At 42.8% G+C, this 23,692-nt stretch overlaps 2 protein-coding genes across 6 annotated transcripts in view; both read right to left on the reverse strand.

Annotated features, from left to right (window-relative positions):
* LOC311059189 (serum response factor-like) overlaps positions 1 to 13,861 on the reverse strand; it is a 45,199-nt gene extending 31,338 nt beyond the window's left edge. For 2 of the 5 annotated variants that reach the window (XM_084076887.1, XM_084076888.1), the window contains exons 1-2: positions 12,732 to 13,861; positions 4,850 to 5,116 (exon numbers count right to left, since the gene is read on the reverse strand). In XM_084076887.1, the coding sequence (XP_083933013.1) occupies positions 4,850 to 5,116; positions 12,732 to 13,466 (1,002 nt within the window). In that variant the 5' untranslated portion in view covers positions 13,467 to 13,861. The remainder of the gene's footprint in view (positions 1 to 4,849; positions 5,117 to 12,731) is intronic. The other 3 variants (XM_084076889.1, XM_084076885.1, XM_084076886.1) reach the window with 3 other exon arrangements.
* A 3,482-nt stretch (positions 13,862 to 17,343) lies between these two features.
* ptk7b (protein tyrosine kinase 7b) overlaps positions 17,344 to 23,692 on the reverse strand; it is a 138,448-nt gene continuing 132,099 nt past the window's right edge. Inside the window, exons 17-20 of the mRNA XM_084076880.1 lie at positions 23,435 to 23,515; positions 21,529 to 21,680; positions 20,858 to 21,036; positions 17,344 to 20,045 (exon numbers count right to left, since the gene is read on the reverse strand). Of these exons, the coding sequence (XP_083933006.1) occupies positions 19,885 to 20,045; positions 20,858 to 21,036; positions 21,529 to 21,680; positions 23,435 to 23,515 (573 nt within the window). The 3' untranslated portion in view covers positions 17,344 to 19,884. The remainder of the gene's footprint in view (positions 20,046 to 20,857; positions 21,037 to 21,528; positions 21,681 to 23,434; positions 23,516 to 23,692) is intronic.

The raw sequence follows: 23,692 nt of genomic DNA on the forward strand, positions 1-23,692 counted from the left end.
GTGGTCAGCATGGCAGCCTCAGTACGGCGGCGGCATGGTCAGTGTGGGGGTTCTCCGGCGTTTGCAGTGGCGAGGAAATGTGATCTGTGCTAACAAGCAGCGGGAACAAATGAACCTCAACCATAATTACAACTGCAACAGCCCTGACAGCCAAACCAGCAGGGAGAGACGAGAGAGAGAGAGAGAGAGAAAGGGAGAGAGAGCTAGATAGAGAGGGAGGGAGAGGAGATAGCCAGGAAAAGCTGCGTCATTCATTGCTAAGCTTTCTCTATGCAAACACACGTTGCAGCAAGGCTGCTATTGCCTTGCAGTTGTAACTCTAGCAACTGGAAGCCTAGTTAACGATCATCTTTGAATAAACATCTCGCTACTGTAACCTCATCTTCTGTCAAGGACCCCCCCCCCCCAAACACACACACACACACATTGAGAACCAATGCAATAGACAGCTTGCATTGGCCGATATAAACGGCCAAAGAAATGCCGATATAAAATGCCAAGAAGGACATAGTGTAGCCTGAGAAAATAGTCAGCCATGGTACTGCTATAAAGCAACATCATTTTAGAAGGAATTAGAGCCCAACCAATGCCAGAATTAGGAGTCTGATTATGCCGTCCTAGACCATCGATTAAAGGAGAAATCCGGTCATTTTAAGTGTTATGTTTGATGTGTGTCAAATCACTTACCAACGTATAAATGAAAATCGCGTAAATCCACAGAGCCCCCTATCGACCCCCACCGTTGTCATTGTAGGAGGATATAGAATAGCCCAAATTCGCCTATTTTAACCAATGCAAAGTCTGTTTTTTTGCTTCTAGTACTCATTGTTGAGTCCCATGATAATGTAACAGGCGCTAAAACTCCCGACAAGCTAACGGCTAATAACAAACGAGCTAACGCTGGGGCTGCTTATCTCTGAATGGCAGCCCCAGGTTGCCAGGTCGGGAGAGAAACCAGCAACCAGCATTAGCTCGTTCTGTTATTAGCCGTTAGCTTGTCGGGAGTTTTAGCGCCTGTTACATTATCATGGGACTCAACAATGAGTACTAGAAGCAAAAAAACAGACTTTGCATTGGTTAAAATAGGCGAATTTGGGCTATTCTATATCCTCCTACAATGACAACGGTGGGGGTCGATAGGGGGCTCTGTGGATTTACGCGATTTTCATTTATACGTTGGTAAGTGATTTGACACACATCAAACATAACACTTAAAATGACCGGATTTCTCCTTTAAAGATTTTGACTGATATTTTGTCAAGAAGTGCAACCTTTTCTAATCAATCCCATCCTCTCCTATATCCTATATATATTACAATGGGCTAATGGGAGGGCCGACCAGCCCGACCACTCTGCCATTATGACTCAGTCTCAGACAGAACCATAAACAAACCCGATACGCCCATATATAGGCATGTATGGAGATCCGGTCGTCCAGAGCCACAGATCCGACTGCTATGCCCATATATGGTAATGCGCATATATGGGAGCGACCGACTTCAAACTCGGCGCACGCATTGATATTGATATATAGAGCTTTTCTAAGTGTGTGTGTGTGTGTGTGTGTGTGGGTACTCTGACAAGGCCCCTGTCACTATGACTTAAGACGATCGATCGGCGGTGCAACGTATGTGTGAGGGCCGCTTAACCCTAACCCTACTCGGCCCGAACCTCTATTTTGAAAAACTTACATGTGATTAAAGTTTCTGTTGGAGAACATTAAAACATTTTCAAAAATAGCCGAGCTTGTAGATCTGCCATTTTTTTTACATTTTCACCAAGAATGACATGACACGCCCAAAATAGACGCTGCCAATACCGATGTCATCAAAGAAGACGTCAAATAATGACCGATATATATTGTCCGGGCTCTACCTAAAGCATCTCCCTCTGCTTCTCCTGATCTCCTCCCAACACTTCCACAAGCCCCCCAGCCCAGGACAGACATGAAATGTTTAGACTAGCTTTGGACCGTACGCGTGACATACTGTTTGGCAGATGAATAGTGTCCAGACAGTACGGAGAGAGAGAGGCGTACAGTAACGGCAGCCAAAACACGGGACCCGCGGCAAAAGAAAGAAAGGATCCGCAAAGAACTCACAGAGTTCGTCTTGAGGACTGAGGACCCGAACCCACCTGGCTGGCGGCATGAACGCTAACCATAACAGCGCTGATCCATGACATAGATCAACATGGTGACAATTTTGAGTGTTTCCTTCTGTAGGGATTGGCTCTCGGGACCCAAAGCTGATCTCCCACACAAACACATGCACACAAAAAAAAAAGGAAAGTCAAACACAAGGTCCTCCAACCAAACCAGGGACCTTTAGGATCAGTAAAAAAAAAGTTTCCATTCCAACTGTCCTGTTTAATATATCGCTCTTCTCCTCCTCCCCCACTATGTGTACATCTATAGCCCCCCCCTCCTCCTCCTCCATATCACCAAATGAGAAGAAAAAAAAAGAAAAAACAATCACAGGACTCCAAAGACAGCTGCAGCTTATAAGGAATGTGAGGGGCCTCAGCCAAGAGTGCAGGCAGGGAAACCATACCATATATGGCCATAGATGCAGAATCTAATTTTTATCAATGAGTGGAGTGGGCATGAGAACGCCTTTTAACCCAGTCAATCCGGGAACTCGTCCGTGTCGTTTTAAGATGGGCTCTTTGGGCTATTCAAAAATAGCAGATATACAAGCTCATAGCGCTGCAAGAAAAATCGTGAAAATGGGTGCAAATCTCTGAATATATATTTGTAACATTTGTAAAATATTGTTGTTCCAGGGACCTCCGCAGAAGCAAAGATTTGAGTTACAAATGTTCGCTTTAAAAATATATATATTCAAAGATTTGCACACATTTTCATGATTTTTCAAAAATAGCAGATCTACAAGAGCTTGTATATCTGCTATTTCTGAACAGCCAAAGTATAAAATAATCTTTATAGCTATTTTTTTTTTTTTAAATGACACACGGGATGCGTTGTCCCGGATTGAAGGAGTTAACACGCAATGGTTGATCCTCATCCCTGACAGTGTACGGTACGCGTTAAGCAACTGACTTTGTACAAACAGTGCGTGAAGCAAACAGGCCTCCCAAAGTGTGCGTCTTCAAAGGGGCGTACTTTAAGGCCATGTAAACAGTGGAGGGAACCTCACAGGCCTCCAGCACGTGATTATACATGAAGGTGCAGCGTTTTAGGATAATGAAGTGTGTCTGCAGTGCTGATGACGGATCCAAAATCTCTAATAAAGAACCTCTGGAAAAACAAAAGGTACTTTCACTCAAGCTTTAGAAACCGAAACGGTCACATTCGGGTCACCACAAGATGAGCAACTACCACACAATAACCAAAGATATTGATATTATATTAATTCATTATTACATATCTTTTTAATAATCTTACTACCCAACCAATGAAATTATCCAATTTTTGTCATAAGATATCAACTTAAAAACTGTATTTCCCAAATAATTAGGCATGTAAAGTGAATTTAAGTTGGTTTTACCCTCCAACACATTTCTTATTATATTACCGTTTACTGACATGATACAGAACTAACAGAGTTGGCAGTCAAATATTTTCCAAAAGATGTTAAGCACAATGAAACTCAAACATGTTTGAACCAAAATCCTTAACAGAAGACAGCTCAATCCTACAATCAAAAGTAAACAGAGAATTGAATACAGCAGGCTGTATGTGTTTTCCATCCTAATACGAGCCAGACCGGCGGCCGCTGATTTATATTTTCATGGAGAGAAGGAAGGTCAGGATAAGCTTTTCTAGGCCAGAGGTCAGGGAGGTAAAGTGAAGAGAAGTTCTCTCATCCGTCCCGGGTGACGAGGATAATGTGGTTTACCTGGCTCCCACTTCCTCGCTCTACGGCCCACTCTGAAGGAATACTCAGACGTTTTGGCTCAATTAAAAATGATTTACTACACGATCAAACCCAACCACAAACGGCAAAACCAGAGGTTGTTCCATTTAACGTAAAAGTACAAAAGCCAAACTTTGTGTGTTACGGTGTAAAAAAGGTATTTCCACTGCTGGATGCTGCTGACTTGATTCATTTGTTCTTTCCTTGGACCTATTCTGGAAGGACTTGCCACCATATCCATTTGTGGCTCTGTCTCTATGGCGTTTTATCTTTTTGAAGTATTGTTAAGGCACAAGTCTGCAATCACCATTTTTCTTTGGAACGAGGCAGTCAAGCGTTCAACGCAACGAAAAGCCTCTTGACATGAAAAAGTACCATTAATCCTGAACGTAGAGGGAGAGGGTAGTCAGAAAAAGTAAACACAGGAGGAAAATCATTGTGGCGATTCAGACTCACACACAGTGGTTCCTTAGAAGAAGCAAAAAAAAAACATTTTCTTTTTGGATATAGGATATGATATTTTTTGCAACTTATAAATAATCACTTTCTAAAATAGGACAGGGGTCTTCAACAGGGGGTCCGGGACCCCTAGGGAGTCCTCAGAGTTACTACAGGGCTGTTGCCAAATCTTGGTGTGATTGGATTATTTTCTTTTTTTTACATTAACCACTTCCCTATTATCCCTATTCCGAAGAGAACTTAAGCAAACAAATAGCAGATCTACAAGCTCACAACGCCTCGCGCTGCGAGGCGTTGTGAGCTTGTAGATCGGCTATTTTCGGCAAAGAGTTTTGGTATTGGTCTATGAAATCTTTGAGCTAGGGGGTCCTTGGGCTGAAAAACGTTGAAACCCCTGAAATAGGAGATCACTGCTTCCCCTTTTTAAGGACCAATAACAGAGGAAGATCTCAGTAGGCTTTCCAGCGTTGGCTAGTGGCTACAACAAAGACCTCAGGTGGCGGCTCTCTCACCTTAGTGTCCCCCAGGCTCTCCGACTCGGACACCTGGTAGGTCAGATCCGTCTCCTCGAAGCCCGTGGCGCTCATGCGCTGGTCCGTGGACGGATCGTTGCGGGGCGGCGAGTCCGGCGAGTTGAGGCACGTTTGGATCAGGGCTTTGCCCGTCTCGCTGGTGATCATGGGCTGGAGCTTGCGGGTGGCGAAGGTGTAGACGTGTCCCGTTTCGCTGGCCACCAGTAGGAGGACCTGGGTCCCCGTCAGCGTGGAGAGCTCATAGGCCTAAGCAGGGACAAAGAGGACAGACAAACGTTTGTTATAAGGCCATAATTCAAACAGATACATGCTCTTGCCCCACATAGAAATCATTTTTAAAGGAGCCTGGGCCGCAGCAGCGTGGCGATCCAGGCACCCTATAGGCTGCAATGCCAGCCTGACAGCGTGTGTCGCGGGTTCAAGTCCCGATCCCGACGACCTTTGCTTTGCGTATCCAGTGTTGCCAGATTCTGTGAGAGAAACAAGCAACCCAGGTCTAGGAAAACCAGCCCAAAAGAAGCGACTAAATGGGCCACATGTGCACTTTAACATATACATCAGCTATTTGAAAATAGCAGATCTACAAGCTCACAACGCGTCGTGATGTGAGCTTGTAGATCGGCTATTTTTAAATAAAATCTTGTGGGGAAATCATAATAAAGCAGATCTGGCAACCCCTGTGCGTGTCGCTCCCCATCTCTCCCCCCATTTCCTGTCAGTCTACTTGTCCTACAAATAAAAAGGCAGAAAAGCCCAAAAAACGAATCTTTAGAAATGATTTGAAGGAGACAATGAGAACCACACGAAGGGGGAAAAAATTTAAACTAACTACGGCCAACAGGCAGAGAAAAGACAAGATTCTAAAAATACCTAAAGTAGTGAACTCTTGACGTATAGCATAAACGCACCTAAAATAACAGCAGATAAAGCTCCCAGAATAGAGAGTGTGATATAGAGGGAGACTGATTGCAGCAGCCAGGGGTCTTTGGTCAGATAGGAAAAAAGAGGGAGTGGTCAGTCATGACTAAACTGGTCCCTGATAGAGGATATGAGGGCATCGTTCCTCTCAGCCAGAGGTGGCTCTGGTCTGTCTGTGGACAGTGGTGGGTTTAGTTTAGTACTACCGACATTCTTTACTTAGTATCAATACCACAATGTAGAAGAAGTACTCCGTTACAAATAAAAAGGCCTGTGTTCAAAATGTTACTTGAGTAAAAGTACAAAGGTAGTGGCATCAAAATATACTTTAAGTACCAAAAGTAAACAAACTAAAATGTTTGAAAATAGCAGATCTACAAGCTCACAACGTTGTAGATCGGCTATTTTCAAATAGCCTAGGTATAAAATAGGGCTAAAGCGGCTAATGTATGTTTTATAATATGATCATTTATATCTGCAAGGTAACTAGTAACTAAAGTTTTCAAATAATTGTAGTGGAGTAAAAGTATAATATTTGCCTCTGAGATGTAGTGGAGTAGAGAAAATGCGAAATACTCCAGTAAAGTAAAAACATCCTCAAAAGTGTACTTAAGTACAGTACTTGAGTAAATGTACTTAGTTACTTTACACCACAGTCTAGTGTGGAACATGAGACCATCAGTATAATCTCCTCTGTGCCGTCGTGTCATTCATTATGCATCAGACATACCTGTGCAAACATACATACATACATATAGATTCAACTCTGTATGACACAAGCACATAAAAACACACACACATGCACAGCAGCATGAAAGGACACAAAGATGCACATCCACCACTACACACACACACGCCTCCTCAACGCTGCACTCGGAGTGAACCCCAGAGAAAGGCTTTTGATTTAAATGAGTCATCAGTAATGTTGAGGAGGCCTCTAAAAGAGCGAGTAAGACACCGTACCTGACATCCCATTAACATCACCTTGTTTGAACGACAGAACCCAGACTGAACTGACTGATAAATGAGCCCATTGTTGTCCAGAGAGCATTACGCTGGCACACACACACACACACAGCGGTTAGTTCCTACAAATCAAAATGATTTTATAAGGTAGTTATATTGCTACCCACACAGACAGGGTAGATCTAGGCTACTCTTTCATGCGCTTCTCCCTTGATACTACTTTGCACATTTATGTGCCATTATGAATCCAATGTTATCAATTTGTCTGGAGAACAGTAAACTGACCATGTCGTTGCCTTTTGTGTGTAACAATATTAAAGGTAGAGCACCAAAAAGAACACAGAAGAAGTGTTTCTCCCGGTCATCACCATATCGCTCCTTCTCTAAGACCGCTTTCCATTCAATTCCAGTGGGTCACAGTTCCACAGTTCCACACTAAAGGATAGGACAATAGCGTTATCGTTTATCGTGATATAAAACGCTCACAATAATCACGTCGCAGAGTTTTTCATTTATCGTGAGATTGTCCTCCGTCATACAACTGGGATCAATTCACCTTTGCCGAGCTGCTGTCTTTTTTTCACTCTCTCTAAATGTCTTTGGCAAAAATAGCAGATCTACAAGCTCACAACGTGCCGCGTAGTGACGCATTGTGAGCTTGTAGATCTGCTATTTTTGGCAAAAGCGGTTAACAAAAGTGGTATATTAAGAGCTTTAAGCACATTTTGATTAGCGCAATAATATCGTAAATCGCAATTATTTTGGTCACAATAATCGTGACATGAAATGTTCATGTCGTCCCATCCCTATTCCACACACATTTTTAACCCATTAAAGACCTGGAACGCATCTGTGTCACTTTAGATTTCTTTGGCTATTCAAAAATAGCAGATATACAAGCTCATAGCGCGGCACCGAGTGCCGCGCTATGAGCTTGTAGATCTGCTATTTTTTTTAAATTGTGAACTTATTTTTTGGTGATTTTTTTTCCCCCCCAAAAAAAAAAAGGGGATTTTAGAGATTTTTAAGAATCGCCTCAGGTCTTAAAGGGTTAATAGAGAGTGGAAGGAGCCCACAGCCTCATGATGGAGCCTGGTAGGAGACCGTAATGAACAGTACACCACTAACCTCCTCCTCCTTTAGTAATAGCCTTGATTAGGCATGCTGTGCCAGAGAATGGCACCTAACCTAACCCATTTAGACCTGGGGCTAAAAACACATCCTAAATTAAGTTTTCTGAATAACTTGAATCTTTATCAAATAAATAAATAATAATGTTGCTATACATAGCAACAACTCAAATTACACATGCTTTTCCAGATTGAAGGGTGTAACAATGTATAGGCTTTCAGGGTCTAAATGGGCTAAAGACCAGGGCCTGATGTTTGGCCAACATCAAGTTTTTAACGGTGGAATTGTAAGCCTGGTCTGCTAAATAAAGTCTCCTCCTTGGTTGACTGATATTCTCATAAATATTCGGGGCCTGACTCGAGGTTGACAGTTCCTCTGCCAAGTCAATCATCAGCACTGAATATGCTTGTTGTCATAATTATACATTAAGTGGATAAGGAGGATTATAAATATTTCACTCACAGTTTAAAAACTTACATATGTTCACACTCAGGGCTGGTAATTCCTGTGGATAATTTGTTTATTCTTATACTGTATGTTTGCTGACACATTCTGTTAAACCAGATGTGAGATTCCTATTATAAAAGCAAGGTCCCCCGGTCGTTTAGACTTGTAGATCTGCTATTTTTGAAAAATCTTGAAAATGTGTGCATCTCTTATATATATAGTTTCTAAAGCATTATTTTACACTTGGCTATTCAAAAATAGCAGATATACAAGCTCATAGCGCGGCACCGAGCTCTACGAGCTTGTAGATCTGCTATTTTTGAAAAACGTGAAAATGTGTGCAAATCTTGGAATATATATTGTTTTAAAGGGAACATTTTCAACTCAAATTTTGCTTCTGGGGGTCCGCGGCCAAATGTATACCAATTTAGGGGTCCTTGGCATGAAAAGGGTTGAAAACCACTGGTTTAGACGGTCACCATACCATGAACAGAAGGGACAGGTTTGTGAGTGAAAGTCAGACAGCCTAATAATCCCTAGAACCAGTTCAAGAAAAGAGGGTGGGACAAACAAACAAATTAGAGTAACTCTTTCAACCACCACTATACCGTGTGTTGCCCTGGCCTTGACCCAAGGCGTTGGTAGACACTTGGTAGAGGTTTGGATTGTGTAAGACCAGAGGCCGCTTCTAAAAAAAAAATCTAGAAAGAAAACATTTTCACGATTTTTCAAAAATAGCAGATCTACAAGCTCATATCGCGGCACTTGGTGCCGCGCTATGAGCTTGTATATCTGCTATTTTTGAATAGCCAAAGAAATCTAAAGTGACACAGATGCGTTCCAGGTCTTAATGGGTAAACTCAATATTGGCTAGATGAATTCTTCAATAGTTGCTCCATTGATTTCAAAAAGAAAAGAAAAAGAAAAAGAAAAATCATCTCCTCATTGACTTACACTGCCCAGTTGAAACAGGTCTCAAAGTCACTCTTAGCACATACGTACATACATACTGTAAACAAATACAAACAAAGCAGATTCTGCCAATATGTAAAATCTGGTTGTGCATTTTCTTTCTTTATAAAAATGTCAACTTCCTGTTGATTTTGGCATTTGAATTAGGAAGACGACCCAGGTTGGATCTACAGACCAACAGGAAGTTGACATTTTTATTATGATGCAGCATCCACTTTGTGTGCATTTGTTTTTATGTGCAAAAAGAGTGACTTTGAGAGCCGTTTCACATTGCATTGTGTGAATGTACTGAGACGATTTTGGAACAGCAATTTCTAAACAATGGAGCAACTATTGAAGATATCTTGTCAATATTTGCCGTTACATCCTGGCAAAGTGGGTTATAGCAGAAGTGTGAGGACAAATAAGTAAAAGGAAAGGATTTTTTCCTCTCTCTTATGTGTGATGTGATCTTGCTGTATGCTGACAGGTTTTGAGGTCAGGTTATTCTTTCCTGTATGCACATAACATTTACTCTGGAGCAGCTGAGGGAGAGGATCCCGCTGTTGGTGTGGTTTTTGACACATAGGCTAAATTAGCTTTCTCGTCATTCTTCAAAATGAAACTGGCTCGTGGCTCACAAAAGATCCAGGCCGAGAGATCAATCCTTTCACTCCGTCTTCTTGTTCCCTGTGTGGCTGACATAGCTTACTGTCTGTGTGCAACAATTTATAAATGTGCATCCTGGGAGTGGAGTCAAACATCACTCATAGCCCAAGTGTCTACATAAAGACACCTCAGTTTCCACGACAACAGCCTAGGATGCAAAAAAGAAAAAGAAAAAACAGCCAAGTGGAAAGCAGAGGCTGCTTCCAAGTAAAATAAAAGAGGGGAATGAAAATTCTGACAATACAACAAAGCGTATGTAAATGTTTTGTGAAACAATAATTGGCAAAGAAAACATAATGTCTGCAGTGAGTGAGCGAAGTCGCTCAGCAGTTGCTCTGCAGTGCGAGAGCCATCAGCTAACAGAATTGACTTGTTGGCACGTTACACAATAATAACTTTTTAATTATGATACACTTCTTTGATTTTAGATGTGGAATAGCATGGCAGCAGCATTGGCTGTATTTGTTCCTTGGGGAGCAGAGCATATAGAGGCCTTTCATATCAGTTTTATCATTGTAGATACTGCTGGCATGCCTGCCTGCCCCACCTACACATTTTATCTGTAGTGCGTGGCTGACTGCAATTCACCTATCTGAGGAAGAAGTTATATGGCTGCTTATATCTAACCTTTATATTTTACTAATAATACATGATATTTGACAGCTTGTAAGAGCCTAAATGTCTCCACTAGGCCTGTTAGCTATTGTTTCTGTACAGCCTATCTTGTTATGGTTCAGTTTGTCCTTGAAGCAGCTAACAGTATAACTATGATCTCTGCCCTGTGCTCGAGGCAGAACTACATGTCTCTGACATGAGTGTTAATGTACTTCTGACCATGATATCATGTACATAAAGCATAACAACCACCACCTAGAATAGTGTCTCGACTCCTATGTGCCTCATCGATTGCTGATTGATCCAGAATTCCACGACGCTGGCAAGAGCTGCAACAAGACATTTCGTACCATAATGTGTAGCATTGCATTCACGCGGTGCAGACCACCGTTCTGTTTGAGTGCCCTTTGACTGTCCTCTGATCCATGTCCCTGGGGTTGAGTCAGCTGTTGGCACCAACAGGCCAGGCTGTTGTTCACCAACACATGGCTGTCGCCTGCAAGCAAGACCCCCCCCGGCCCCCCCTCCCAAACCCCCCTCACACCTCAGCCTGTTCAGAGTGAGGCACGACAGAACCTTCTGTGTGGTGGCACTGCAAAGGATGCTGCTGGTGGTGCTAGGTGCTCCAACAGCTCCTAGAACTTCCTACTCATGGTTGTGCATGCATGTGGGCACGCGCGTGTGTGTGTGTGTGTGTGTGTGTGTGTGTGTGTGTGTGTGTGTGTGTGTGTGTGTGTGTGTGTGTGTGTGTGTGTGTGTGTGTGTGTGTGTGTGTGTGTGTGTTACTCACAATTACTATACTTGTGAGAACCAGGTATAGTAGAATTTGAAGAAATTTACATTGTGAGGAGTTCAAGAGGAGAGTTCAACATGATTTATACTAAGTTGCGCGCCAGTGTCATGCACCGAAAAATAGCTGATCTACAAGCTCACAACGCGTCTCAGTGTGAGCTTGTAGATCTGCTGTTTTTCGGCTTTAGGCTTATGGTTAAAAAAATATTATTTTTAAATGGCTTTCATAACATGGCTGTCCTAAAGTGTTGATGTCCTCACAAGTAATACAAACATGTGTGTGTGTGTGTGTGTGTGTGTGTGTGTGTGTGTGTGTGTGTGTGTGTGTGTGTGTGTGTGTGTGTGTGTGTGTGTGTGTGTGTGTGTGTGTGTGTGTTTGTTTCATGGTCAGAATTCAGAAAGACTTGTCTGTCACTTGCTCTATCTATTTAAAGCCCAGTCATGACTGACACTCACTCAGCCCCTGAGTGTCAGAAGAGAATTTATTCCAGTCATGCACAGAAATCCAAAGTTTTCGTTCAAGTGTCTTTACTGTAACCTGTCTAGTCTAATAATCAACATTAAAAAGTGTGTGTGTGTGCTCTTTAGAACTGTATTTGTAACGCCACCACCAGTGAGTTTTGTGCAGCCTAGCGAGTGAGATGTTTCTCCAAAGTGCATGAAAGAAATAAAAGCAACGTGAAAATGTGTAATGAACGTTTAGATGGCACTTGAATGCTATAATTCAGTGGTCTTCAACAGGGGGTCCAGGACCCCCTCAAAGTTACTACAGGGGTCCACCAAATCTTTGTGTGATGGATCTTTTGGGGAGTTTTTTTTACATTAACAAAGCATCCCTATTCTGAGGAATATTTTTGCCAAACATAGCAGATCTACAAGCTCACAACACCTCGGCTTGTAGATTTTTCAGCCAAGAGGTTTGGTGAAGAGGGGAAAAAAGGAACAGACCAAGTACAGAGCGAAGTGGTTTAGTGGTTAAATGTCTGAAAACACACACTGATGATAGTTGCTGTCAAACACGTCTATGAAACTATCTATGAAATCTATGGAAAAGTTTAATCTGCAACACACTTTGGACCTTAATGTGTCCATTTGGTTCCATTTGTACACTCTCAGAGTTAAATTAACATTAAAATGGTTGAGAATCACTGCTAGAGCCTTGGTATAAATCTTCTCTCATGGGGGTCCCTGGCATATCTTTTGAAATGGGGGTCCGTGGGCTAAATAAATGTCAATTTGGGGGTCCTTGACATGGAAAAGTTTGAGAACCACTGAGCTAAGGGGTCCTTGGGGCTGAAAAACGTTGAAGACCCCCCCTGTTATAATTCAAACTGAGTGTAGTGACAGATCAAACGTTATAATAATAACTCACCTTCTTCATGATACCGGTTTTCCTCTTGCTGAAGGTCGTGTATCGCCTCAACTTGTTGTCAATAAATTCCATCTTGATCTTCACGCGCCCACGTGTCTTCTTGCCCGGCTTGGCCCCGGCGACCCCGCCGGGCACCATGCCGTAGCCCCCGGGTCCTCCCCCGGGGTGGTGGACCCCCCCTACCTCCTGACCCGTCACCGCCGCCTCCATCTCCCCTCTCTCCCGCTTCACCCCTCTCCTGCTGTCCCCGAGTGACCCCATGATGGGGTCGTCGTCGTCCAGCGAGTCCGACTCGTTCTCGGACCCGCTGCACAGCGGCGCGCTCTCCCTGTCCGGCACCTCGAACCTGACCCCTCCACCGACGACGTGATGCATGCCGACCACTCCTCCTCCCTGTGCGTTCAGCCCGGCCATGATCCCCTGTTGCTGCTGCCCGGCGGGCTGCAGGGTCGTCAACCCCGTCCCGTTCCCCCCCGGTGGTCCTCTCCCTCCGGATCTCGGACCCCCAGGTCCGTTGTTGTTGCCCCCCAACATCCCGATGCCGCCGCCGCTGCTCTGCTGTCGCCCCTGATGATCGCCGCTGATCCCCAGCACAGCCTGTCCTGCTCTGACCAGAAGAGGACGAATCCCACCAACAGCAACAACTCCCCCCGAACCTCCGTGTGTAGCCCTGCCTGAAACAACCGAGCCGTTTCCTGATGATGATGGTGCCGATCCGGACTGGCTCGGTAACATCCTATTCTTACCGGGGACCAGGACCACCGCGTTTCGTGTCTCTCTTTAAACACCCAGTTTAAAAGAAGGAGAGAGACTGAAGGAGGAGGGTTTAGGTGTGTGTTAGTGGTGGCTGCGTCTCGTTTAAAATGAACCGCAAAGAAAGGCACAACCTCAACACAGGAAATGTAAACACAACCGTAAAGACTCCGCGGCGGTTGGTTGGTGTTGTTGTTTTTCGGGATATTAAAACTGCCCCCCAAGTGCTGAAACTTTGAGTTGTGCTGCTAGTTACGACCCCCCGAGACCCTTCAGTTCACCATGGCTCCCTGACACAGCGGTACCTCCTCCTCTACTTCCAAAACTATCGCAGCACTTTCTCAAAAAGGAAAAAGGCCGAAGCACAGCCTCTTCGTTTGTTACGTCCGCCTCCGCCATAGCCGGTGTTGCCAGGTCTTGGTTATTTTTATAAGCAACTTTGGGCTTCTTTCTTTTTTTCTGGAAAGTTGCTTGTATTTATTGGTTAGTTTGCGTTTTTTGGCAGGCTTGTCTCTGAAGTGTAGTTGCTTATTTGGGCTTGCTTCCGATTTTATTATTATTTTCTTATTTGTATTTATTTTTTATATTTTATTATTATTATTTTATTGATTTTTACCAGTGGTTCTCACATTTTTCCATGTCATGGACCCCCAAATTAATATATATTTTCCCCTAACCCCCCATCTGAAAATGTTTTGTGCCAGGGGAGCTCCTTATACCAGATTTGTGTTGTTAGAATGTTTAAAAAATATATTCCAAATATTCCACATTTTATTTCAAGATTTTTTTTAAAAATAGCGATGCGACGCGTTGTGAGCTTGTAGATCTGCTATATTCAAATAGCAAGTGCTCATGTCATGTGGCCTAAAAGTTGCTTATTTTGGGCTTGTTTCCCTAGACCTGGTTGCTTAGTTCTCTCACAAAACCTGGCAACAGTGATATCATGTAGTCCGCGTGGCTCAACGGCAAAAATGTCGCCGTCGTCTTCCTTTTAGAACCCTGAGCCGCCACTTTAATCTCATTACAGGTCTTAACGGCCTCCTTATCGCGGCTCGCGGCGACATTACAACGGCTTTATAAATTTAAACAATGTTATAAAAGTGGAGTGATATCGCACTCCGAGAGGGAACTACTTTCCTCCTTATAAAGAGATACAATGTTTCCTTATATGGTGTTGTCTCTCCTTATTTGGTGAGTCACAGCGTCGCCTGGGGATTGGTCGACGACCGCCCGAGCGGCGCTGCCATTGGCCAATGTGCCGTGCTCATTAGAATAAATACCAAAATGGTTGCACTGCCCCATACGTCACCGTGTGGACAGTCAGGCAACGAGATACCAAAATAACAGAACATGTAATGTGTTTGATAGTAAGAGCAGGCCTACTATCAGTGGCTGGAAGAAGTACTGAGATGTTTTACTTAAGTTAAAGTAGCAATACTGCAATGTTAGAAGTACTCTTTTACAAGCAAGCCCGGAATTCAATATTTTACTTGAGCAAAAGTACAAAAGTGTTGGTATCAAATGTACTTAAAAGTACTAAAAGTAGAAAGTACTCATTGTGCAGAATGTCCCATTTCACAGGTTTTCAAAACTGTTTACAAATCTTTTGAAAAAAACAATAATGTGTGTTTTATGATAATAATCAAATTAATTGTAGTGGAGTAAAAAGTAGCCTACAATATAATATTTGCCTCTGAGATGCAGTGGAGTATAAGAACAGAACATTGGAAAAACTCCAGTTAAGTAAAAGTATCTCAACATTGTAATTAAGTACAGTACTTAAGTACATGTACTTAGTTACTTTCCACCACTGATTTCCACCACCTCATACTGTGGGGGTCAAGGGGTCAATGTCTGCATTGTCAATGTGTGTCTCTCCGGGCAAACACAAGTACTCTCCTATCTCTTATATAATGTAATATTATGATTACTTTTGAAAGCCACACATACACACTTGTAGACAGTTACCACCACTACTAACTACGTCACCAGCATTCATTCACTTGTTGCTATCCTATGGAGTTGCCATCTAGCAGCAAGATGGCCAGAAAGTTTAAAGTAGAGGCACTTTGGTGTACATTTTGTCGGACAAACTTGCCTGATACTCTTCACCTTGGCAGTCCAAGCAGGTTGATACATTATAGCTCTATGGTTTAAACCCTCTTTATTATACAACCAATTGCTCAATTAAAGCTAGAGCTCCCATTTGACATTGACAGTGTCCAGAGGCTTCTAAATCATTCATCTGTAAGAAGGATTAACATTAATTGCTGTGGGTCAACTAACAGCCCAGGGTACAAATGAACAAAACAAGACATTTCATATTCAGACTGATGTGTTTGAACGTTCAATTCATTACTAGGCCTTTATCTATCTTTATTTACTGATAGCGCCCTAATTTGCTCATCTAACCAAAACTCAAACCATATTGGCCATTTGCATTTGTATTTGCATCGTAAACTGTGTAGGGCCTTAGTTAGCCTATATTACCATGAGTGAAACAATGAACTCAAACACAGGAGACATATTTATGACATGGCACACTCAACACATCATTGCATAGTTAGTAGATAACATTTGGCAAGCTGTTTTTGGTCAGTCAAATGTCCTAAATCAGATGAGTGGCGCCCTCTGGTGGTTCATCAGAGCACTACCTTGAAACCCCCCCAGGATATCTGCTGCATGGGGTGGGCAACTTTGATGATGGAGAGGGCCACTATATTTCCACACTCACCAGAGGGCCACATTGCATATGCAGACACATCTTATCTCCATTTTTTAAACTTTTTTCATAAATGAATGGCCTACTTCGCCATTCTGTCACACAAAAGTAGCACAAGTAGCTGATCTACAAGCTTAAAACATGTCGCATTGTGACACGTTTTGAGCTTGTAGATCTGTTATTTTGGAATTGGAATCCTGAATTCTTTTTTGGTATTTTTGAATTGGAATCCTGAAAAGTAACATTTTTATTTAATTTCAAATGCATTTAGTTATTTAAGTTAACTTTATGAACTTAAATACAAATATATTGGACATAAAAAAAGTCATTAAATATAGATTGAAGTAATTAAAGCGGGTCATGATTGCATGTGTGGAATTGGAACAGCTGAAATCAATATATCAGTATTCCGATATATTAACCTGCGGGCCGCATCAAGTGAAGGTGAGGGCCGCATGTGACCCCCGGGGGGGGCCAGTTGCCCATGTATGACCTACAGTATGGCTGGTATTTACAGTTTTAGATTGATTGGTTGCATAGGTGTTATTACAATGTGAGATAAGTGAGAGAAATTCACCCAAAAAGGTCAAAACATCCCTCTCTGACCGCTTCAATAATGAGTCCTATCTAGAATCAATTAAGTGTTAACCCTTTAAGGCCTGGAACGCATCTGTGTCATTTTTTTTTATTTGAGCTAAAGAAAAGCATTATTTTACACTTTGGCTATTTAAAAATGGCAGATCTACAAGCTCACAGCGCGGCACCGAGTGCCACACTACGAGCTTGTATAACTGCTATTTTTGAAAAATGGTGAAAATGTGTGCAAATCTTTTTTAACTAAAATCTTTGCTTCTGGGACTAAATATTTTGAGATGGGGGTCCGCGGCCAAATACATATCATTTTGGGGGTCCTTGACATGAAAAGGTTTGAGCACCACAGATATAGAAACATGCGTTTTTCCGAAAACTGTTGGTATTTATAAGACGTTTGTAGAATCGGCTTCAGGTCTTGGGGGACATGGTATTGCTAACAGCCCTGTTTGTATAGCATGATGGTATCAATGATATGGTGTACCACATGTGACACATAGTTGTGATCGACCGCCATGAATGAAACACGTTACACACTTGTTACAAACACTGAACGTTTATTGACAGCAGCATGTATATAATTGTGATTACTGTGAACATTTTGCTGAAGCGGATAAAAAAAAAGAGGACTAGGTGGTGAGTGCCTAGCGTTCATAGAAAACAAAATATTGTACACTAAAAACAATAAGTATAAAAACAAGTTTATAAAACAAAAAAAGGCCATTGCAATTTGATTAGATATTGTAAAAAAAAAAGGGAGAGGAAACAAGTTACGATAATCCTTCATTTGCCAGGCACTTAAACGAGTACTGGTGACTAGTTTGTCACACTTTTATTTTGAAACCTCATTTGTATTTAGTGTTAATATATTCAGCTGGTAACCGCACTGAACATGAACTGAGATGATGAGTCATGACACTGGATATACTGTAATAGTGTAACTACTTTATGTGATCAGAGAGAGAGAGAGAGAGTACCTTTACTATTATAAACACTCCGTAAAAAAAATAAGAACAACAAAAAAAAGACAGGACCTTCATGATACATAAACAGGCACCTGCACGTTCCTTCTACACAACGTGATAGAGAAAAGAGGGATATTCTTTTTTTTTAAGTGAAGTTAGTGCACGGCTTCTACATTATGTACACATCGCCCGGTGGGATTGATCCGCTTTGTAACATTGCACAAAATAACTGGACCAGATAGTATTGATTGGACCTCAGGAGGAGAAAATAAATGGATGCCGGGGTTCACCGACTCGAACCTGTAACGGTGACAACACGGTGAATGAACTGAACAATGTTCATGTTGGTCTATTATTAGGTCTTCCTGCCCTAAGATAGTGACCATTAAGCACCTCAAATGTATATGAGAACAGAGGACACTCATAAAAAAAATAACACACCCACACACTGGCACAGACTCCAATATATTCCTTGGCTATAAACTTGTTTGATCGTTGTTGCTTTTTTGTTTTTTTGTTCATGAAGTGATATAACGGAGAAGAAATTGAGACATGAGTTATCCCAGTCATTAAATGCAAGTGTAACAGACAATGAAACCTTCATGCAAAAACCCCACCCATCCACTTGTGCTTTACACAGTACCCTGATATTTGCTTGTTATATATACTGCATCATAGGAATTAGCCTCCCATAGGAACGAACCTCTCTCTCCGCTATACATCTCCGAGATGAGGTTCCACTGGGCTTGCTACCGGAATCGGCCTAACACCGACAACCCCTTTTTCGCCACATCGTATCCAAAAATTAAAGGCAGTCCCCTAATTCTACAGATGTTTGAGGATTTTCCAGAACAAAATCTGTGTCACTTTAGATTTCTTTGGCTATTCAAAAATAGCAGATCTACAACGCGCTATGAGCTTGTAGATCTGCTATTTTTGAAAAATCGTGAAAAAATATTTTTTATATTTTTTTCAAAAATCTGTTAGAATTTAGAAAACATTTTAAGAATCGGACTCAGGCCGTAATGGGTTAAGGGACTACCTTTAGGTTTTGGATACGACGTGGCAAAAAAAGGTGTTGCCGTTGTTTCCACCGATTTCAGTAGCAAGCCCAGTGGACCCTCATCTCTGAGCTGTATAGCGGAGGGAGAGGTTCGTGATGGGGCTACATAGGAATAGCACAGTGGGCACAGCACACTCACACACACTGGAGGCTGTGAATTCAAGTTGGGAGTGTTGTACAGAAGAGGTGGGGGGTGGTGGGGGGTCCAGTATGTAGTAGTACAGCACCGCCTACTGGACAGAGTAGCTTAGAGTCTCCTCCAGGATTGGGTTGTAAGCGGCGGCGTGGAGCTGGCAGTGGGGGAAACATTATGTTCAGGCAAGCCAATCGGAAACAGTCTCACTTTATATGCCCAGGTGCGAACAAAGCTCCTTTTAGCCGAAGTCACAAGAAATGCCACTTTTTCATCAATCTTTTTTCTTTTCATCAATCTTTTTTTCTTTTCATCAAGGAAATGCACCGAGGAGGCTACAGGGAAAAAAATGATTCTAGGATTCAATAGGTCTTCACAATCTTTTGAAACCATAATGGCTATTCATCCCAGTGCCTCATCTTGACTTCCCCTGCAGGTTTGCGGAAAAACAGGTCCAGGTAGGTGGGTGGGTAGGGTAGGTGCTGGGTGTGGGGGCACTGTGGTTCTTGGTTTTCACTGGATAGTGTCACTGGGACAGACAGGCCCTGAGAAAGGGGGGATCGGGGGTGGTCTACAGGCAATACAGGGTCAAAGTGGAACCACAAAAAAAGGGGTCTGCAAAGGGATAAGTCTTCCATGCTGCAGTTAAGGCAAGTGTAAACTCCTGGCACTGCTCAACAAGAGGCCATTCACACCAACAAACAGTGCGTTTCCATTGGTATAGCAAAAAAAAGTCTTCTCTTATCCACACACACACACTTTAGTTTTTCTTTTGAAATACATAGAAAAGTTTTTGTTTCGTTTCTCCTCCACCCTCCTCCCTGAAATGTATAAGACTTATTAAATCCAGCATTTCTGTCTTTGTTTGGAGGGTTGACCAATAAAAGTCCCCTCTGATGCGAGGGGGGGGGGGCCTCCAGGTCCCCTCAGACCTTGCTGTCGGAGGGCAGCTCTCCCAGAGCGTGGACAATCTCGCTGAAGGAGGGGCGCTCTTTGGGGCTGGACGCCCAGCAGCGAGCCATGAGCTTGTAGACCTTGGAAGGGCAGCCGTCTGGAACGGCTAGCTTCAGCTTCGACGCCTGCAGGCCTGGAGGAGAAGAACCAGCCGAGACACAACGGTTAAAATGCATCCAGTACGCTTAAAAAGGGCCGTACCACTGCTAATAAATACATGCTATTGTCTAATCACAGCTTTATCCATGTATTTTACACAAACTGACAGATTTCCTCCGCTAACTAGATTTTGTATTTCTTCACATTTTCTCCAAAGTCACTAAAATGTTACTGAACCTGAACCTGATTAATTAAAGGACGACTTCACCCATTTTCAACTATCTTCATATAATTGGTCCTCACCAATAGTCATGATAAAATGGTAAAAAAAAATTGCACTTGGTCTGTGTCTCCTAGCAGGGCCATGGACACTTCAGAAAACCGCCTACCAGTGACTACCAGGCGGGTTTCTGAACTGTCCACAGCCCTAGTACACAAAAATTGTACCATATTATCATGAGCATTAGTGAGGACCTATTATATAAAGATAGGTTGAAAATGGGTGAAGTCGTCCTTTAAGTTAATATTGGCTAAGAAGACATGAATGTTTGAATTGCATACACGTATACCGTATAAGGGCATCACAATTTTCATCGAAATTACAAGGCCTGATGCCAGATACTATGTCTCGCCGCTGGTATGCCTTGAATTGTAGGATAAATGTGTTGGGGAAAGATGAGAATCAGGGAGAATGATGAGTCAAGCTGTGTGGACCGGCGAGCAGCTGACGAGCATATTAGTGGGATCAGGTTTGTGGGAAAAAAACATGAACCAAACAAAGACTTGTGTGGGTCTTTTAAGCTTGTTGCATCGCAGAATCATCGGCGTGGACTTTATTATACTGACCTTCCAGCACCTCGTCATCAGTGAGTTTGGTGTGCGGCTGTTCCCCAAGGCTGAACACCTCCCACATGAGCACTCCAAAGGCCCACACGTCTGACTTGGTGGAGAAGTCGTCCTCAAACACAGACTCGGCCGGGAGCCAGCGCAGGGGAATCCATGCTTGTCTGTAATGGTAGTACTCACTTCATAAAAGATGGAGAGATAAAGAGATAAAGAGGAGATTAGCACGCTTTTACCAGCAGAAAGCGGCAACACAAATATCTGTGAATTTAACATAGGACTTGAAAGGGATAATTCATTATTACATTTTGTTTCTATGGATTAGTCACCCCATGGAGACTTGAATTCATGGATATTTTTTAGCTTTTCTCGCATTCCTAAGCCAATAATTTGATGACCAGCGGACCGGTAGGCAGCGGTTTCGGTAGGAGACACAAAGGAGACTCTTTGTGTCTCCTACAGGAACCACTGCCGGTCATCAAATTATTGGCTTAGGAATGCGACAAAAACTAAAACATATCCATGAATCCATAGAAAAAAAGTCATTTTGGGGATGAACAATCCCTGTAAGTGATTTATTATCACATTGGCTGTCATCAACGCATAGTCCAGTGTACTATTCGTGGATTAAAGTAATTCACATTTTAAAGTTCATGTTCAGATGAGACCATCACCTGTTGTACACGTCCTTGCTGAGGCTGAGGGCGGACACTTTGACGTGACGTTGGCCGCTGATCAGGCAGTTCCGGGCAGCGAGGTCTTTGTGAACGAAGCGGTGATTGGACAGGTGCTCCATCCCTTGAGCCACCTGGGCACAGATGGAAACCTGGAGGGAGAGAATGGAACGTTGAAGGGCGGAGAAAAAAGCTGCACGACACGGTGGTACAGTGTCAATGTGCATGGAGATTTATACGTCAGCAATCTGGGAACCCATCGCCAACTGAAAAGGAAAAACAGCGACCTCTGCTCTTTGTTCTATCTCAGTTAGCTCTGGGACAATGACAACGTAACACCCGTGCGCAAGGAAACCGGGGATTTGGTCTGCCTTCAGCGCATCACTTCCGGTGGTGTGACTATGTTTTCATTCCCACTAACAATATTTCTACACGGAACACTAACACCACTTCTCCCAGAGAACATGGATCGTTTTGGTTATAAGCCCACTTGTTTCTATGATGAAAGAGCAAGTTAAAATGTGAATATCTTTCCGTGGTTTTGTCTGCTCCGCGGACGCTATTGTTTCGGTTCGTTTCAAGGGGGGAAGGATCGACGGACAGAGCAGAATCTGTTCTTGAGAGATTAATACGTCAGTGGTTCTGAACTCCTGATGCCTGGGACCCCTAAGGCAGTGGTTCTCAAACTTTTTCTTGTCAAGGACCCCCGAATTGACACTTATTAGCCCGCGGACCCCTATTTGAAAAGATATGCCATGCAGGGACCCCCCATAAGAGAAGATTTTTACGGCTCTGCTAGTGATTCTCAAGCATTTTAATTGGAAGGACCCCCTAGTTTGACATGCATTATGCTACGGACCCCTCATTTGTACACTCTCAGAGTTACAGACCCATAAGGGTTCATTTGGTTCCTAACTATCATTTAGCTGGGGACCCCCTAGAACTCCCCCAAGGACCCCTGGGGGTCCCCGGACCCCACTTTGAGAACCAATGCCCTGAGGTACTACTGATTTTGCAGCCAATTCTATGTGTTAAGTCTGGGTGTATGGCAAACACAGAGGAGGGAGCGTACACCTGTGTTGATGAGGTGCTGGTCCACGGCAGGTAACAGTATTGACAAAAGATGAGATGAGGCCACACAGCTCTTAGCCACTATGCAAAAGTTTATTTAAAAAGAAACCAAAGTTTTGACAGTAAAGTCTTCCTCAGGGCAGGTGTTCATTTTGATAGCAAATTTAGATTTAGTCTTAGTCTTTTGAATAACACACCATTTAGTTTTAGTCCTACTTTAGTCTTCTGAAAATGTTTAGCCTTAGTCTAGTCGACTAAATATCAAAAACCTTAGTCTTTTAGTCGACAAAATTAACACTGCCTCAGGGTCTAACAGAGAATGAAATCACTTATAAAGGGACTGGGACAAAGGTGAAGTCATTACATGGGAGTGTCCTCAATCTACCCATCAGCATTGGGTGGGGTGGACAATTAGATAATTAGTAATTATCCACTCCACCCAATGCTGATGGGTAGATTGAGTAATTATTAATTACCCATTACTGACAAGTAACCAACACACTATTTCAGTGCGACAGTGAATTGTGCACGTTTCATCATGTCATCATTCATATCTAAATAATAAATAAAAAAGTATACAACAACAATATACAAAAATATACATATTTCTGGGACGCTCTCACCCATGCTTTCATTCTCTGTTAAAACCTGAGGAAGACTTAACTGTCATAACGTTGGTTTATTTTTAAAGAAACTTTTGCATCGTGGCTAAGAGCTGTGCGGCCTCATCTCATCTTTTGTCAATAAGTCTGGGTACATAAAACCAACAGCACTGGGGTAGCAGAGGAGTAGAGCTGAGAACCACTAAATATTCATAGATACCAGTAACACTCACTTTGGTCTTTGTGCTGAGAGGCTGAGACTTGATCTTCTCATCTTTGTTTTTGGAGATCCTAAGGAACTGCTTCAAGTCGCCCTAAAATCATAAAAAAAAGAAAAGAATGAAATACTCTTGTGTGTGTGTGTGTGTGTGTGTGTGGGGGGGGGGGGGGGGGGGGGGTAGAGTTCTGGCATAACCAGATGAATTATGAATTGGTATGCGGACCCGAACCCTAATGGACCCATGAAATTCATTCCGGGATCAGATATTACA

This window comes from Gymnoscopelus microlampas (assembly GCF_963454915.1).
Source record: "Gymnoscopelus microlampas genome assembly, chromosome: 13".
In the NCBI taxonomy this organism is placed as follows: domain Eukaryota; kingdom Metazoa; phylum Chordata; class Actinopteri; order Myctophiformes; family Myctophidae; genus Gymnoscopelus; species Gymnoscopelus microlampas.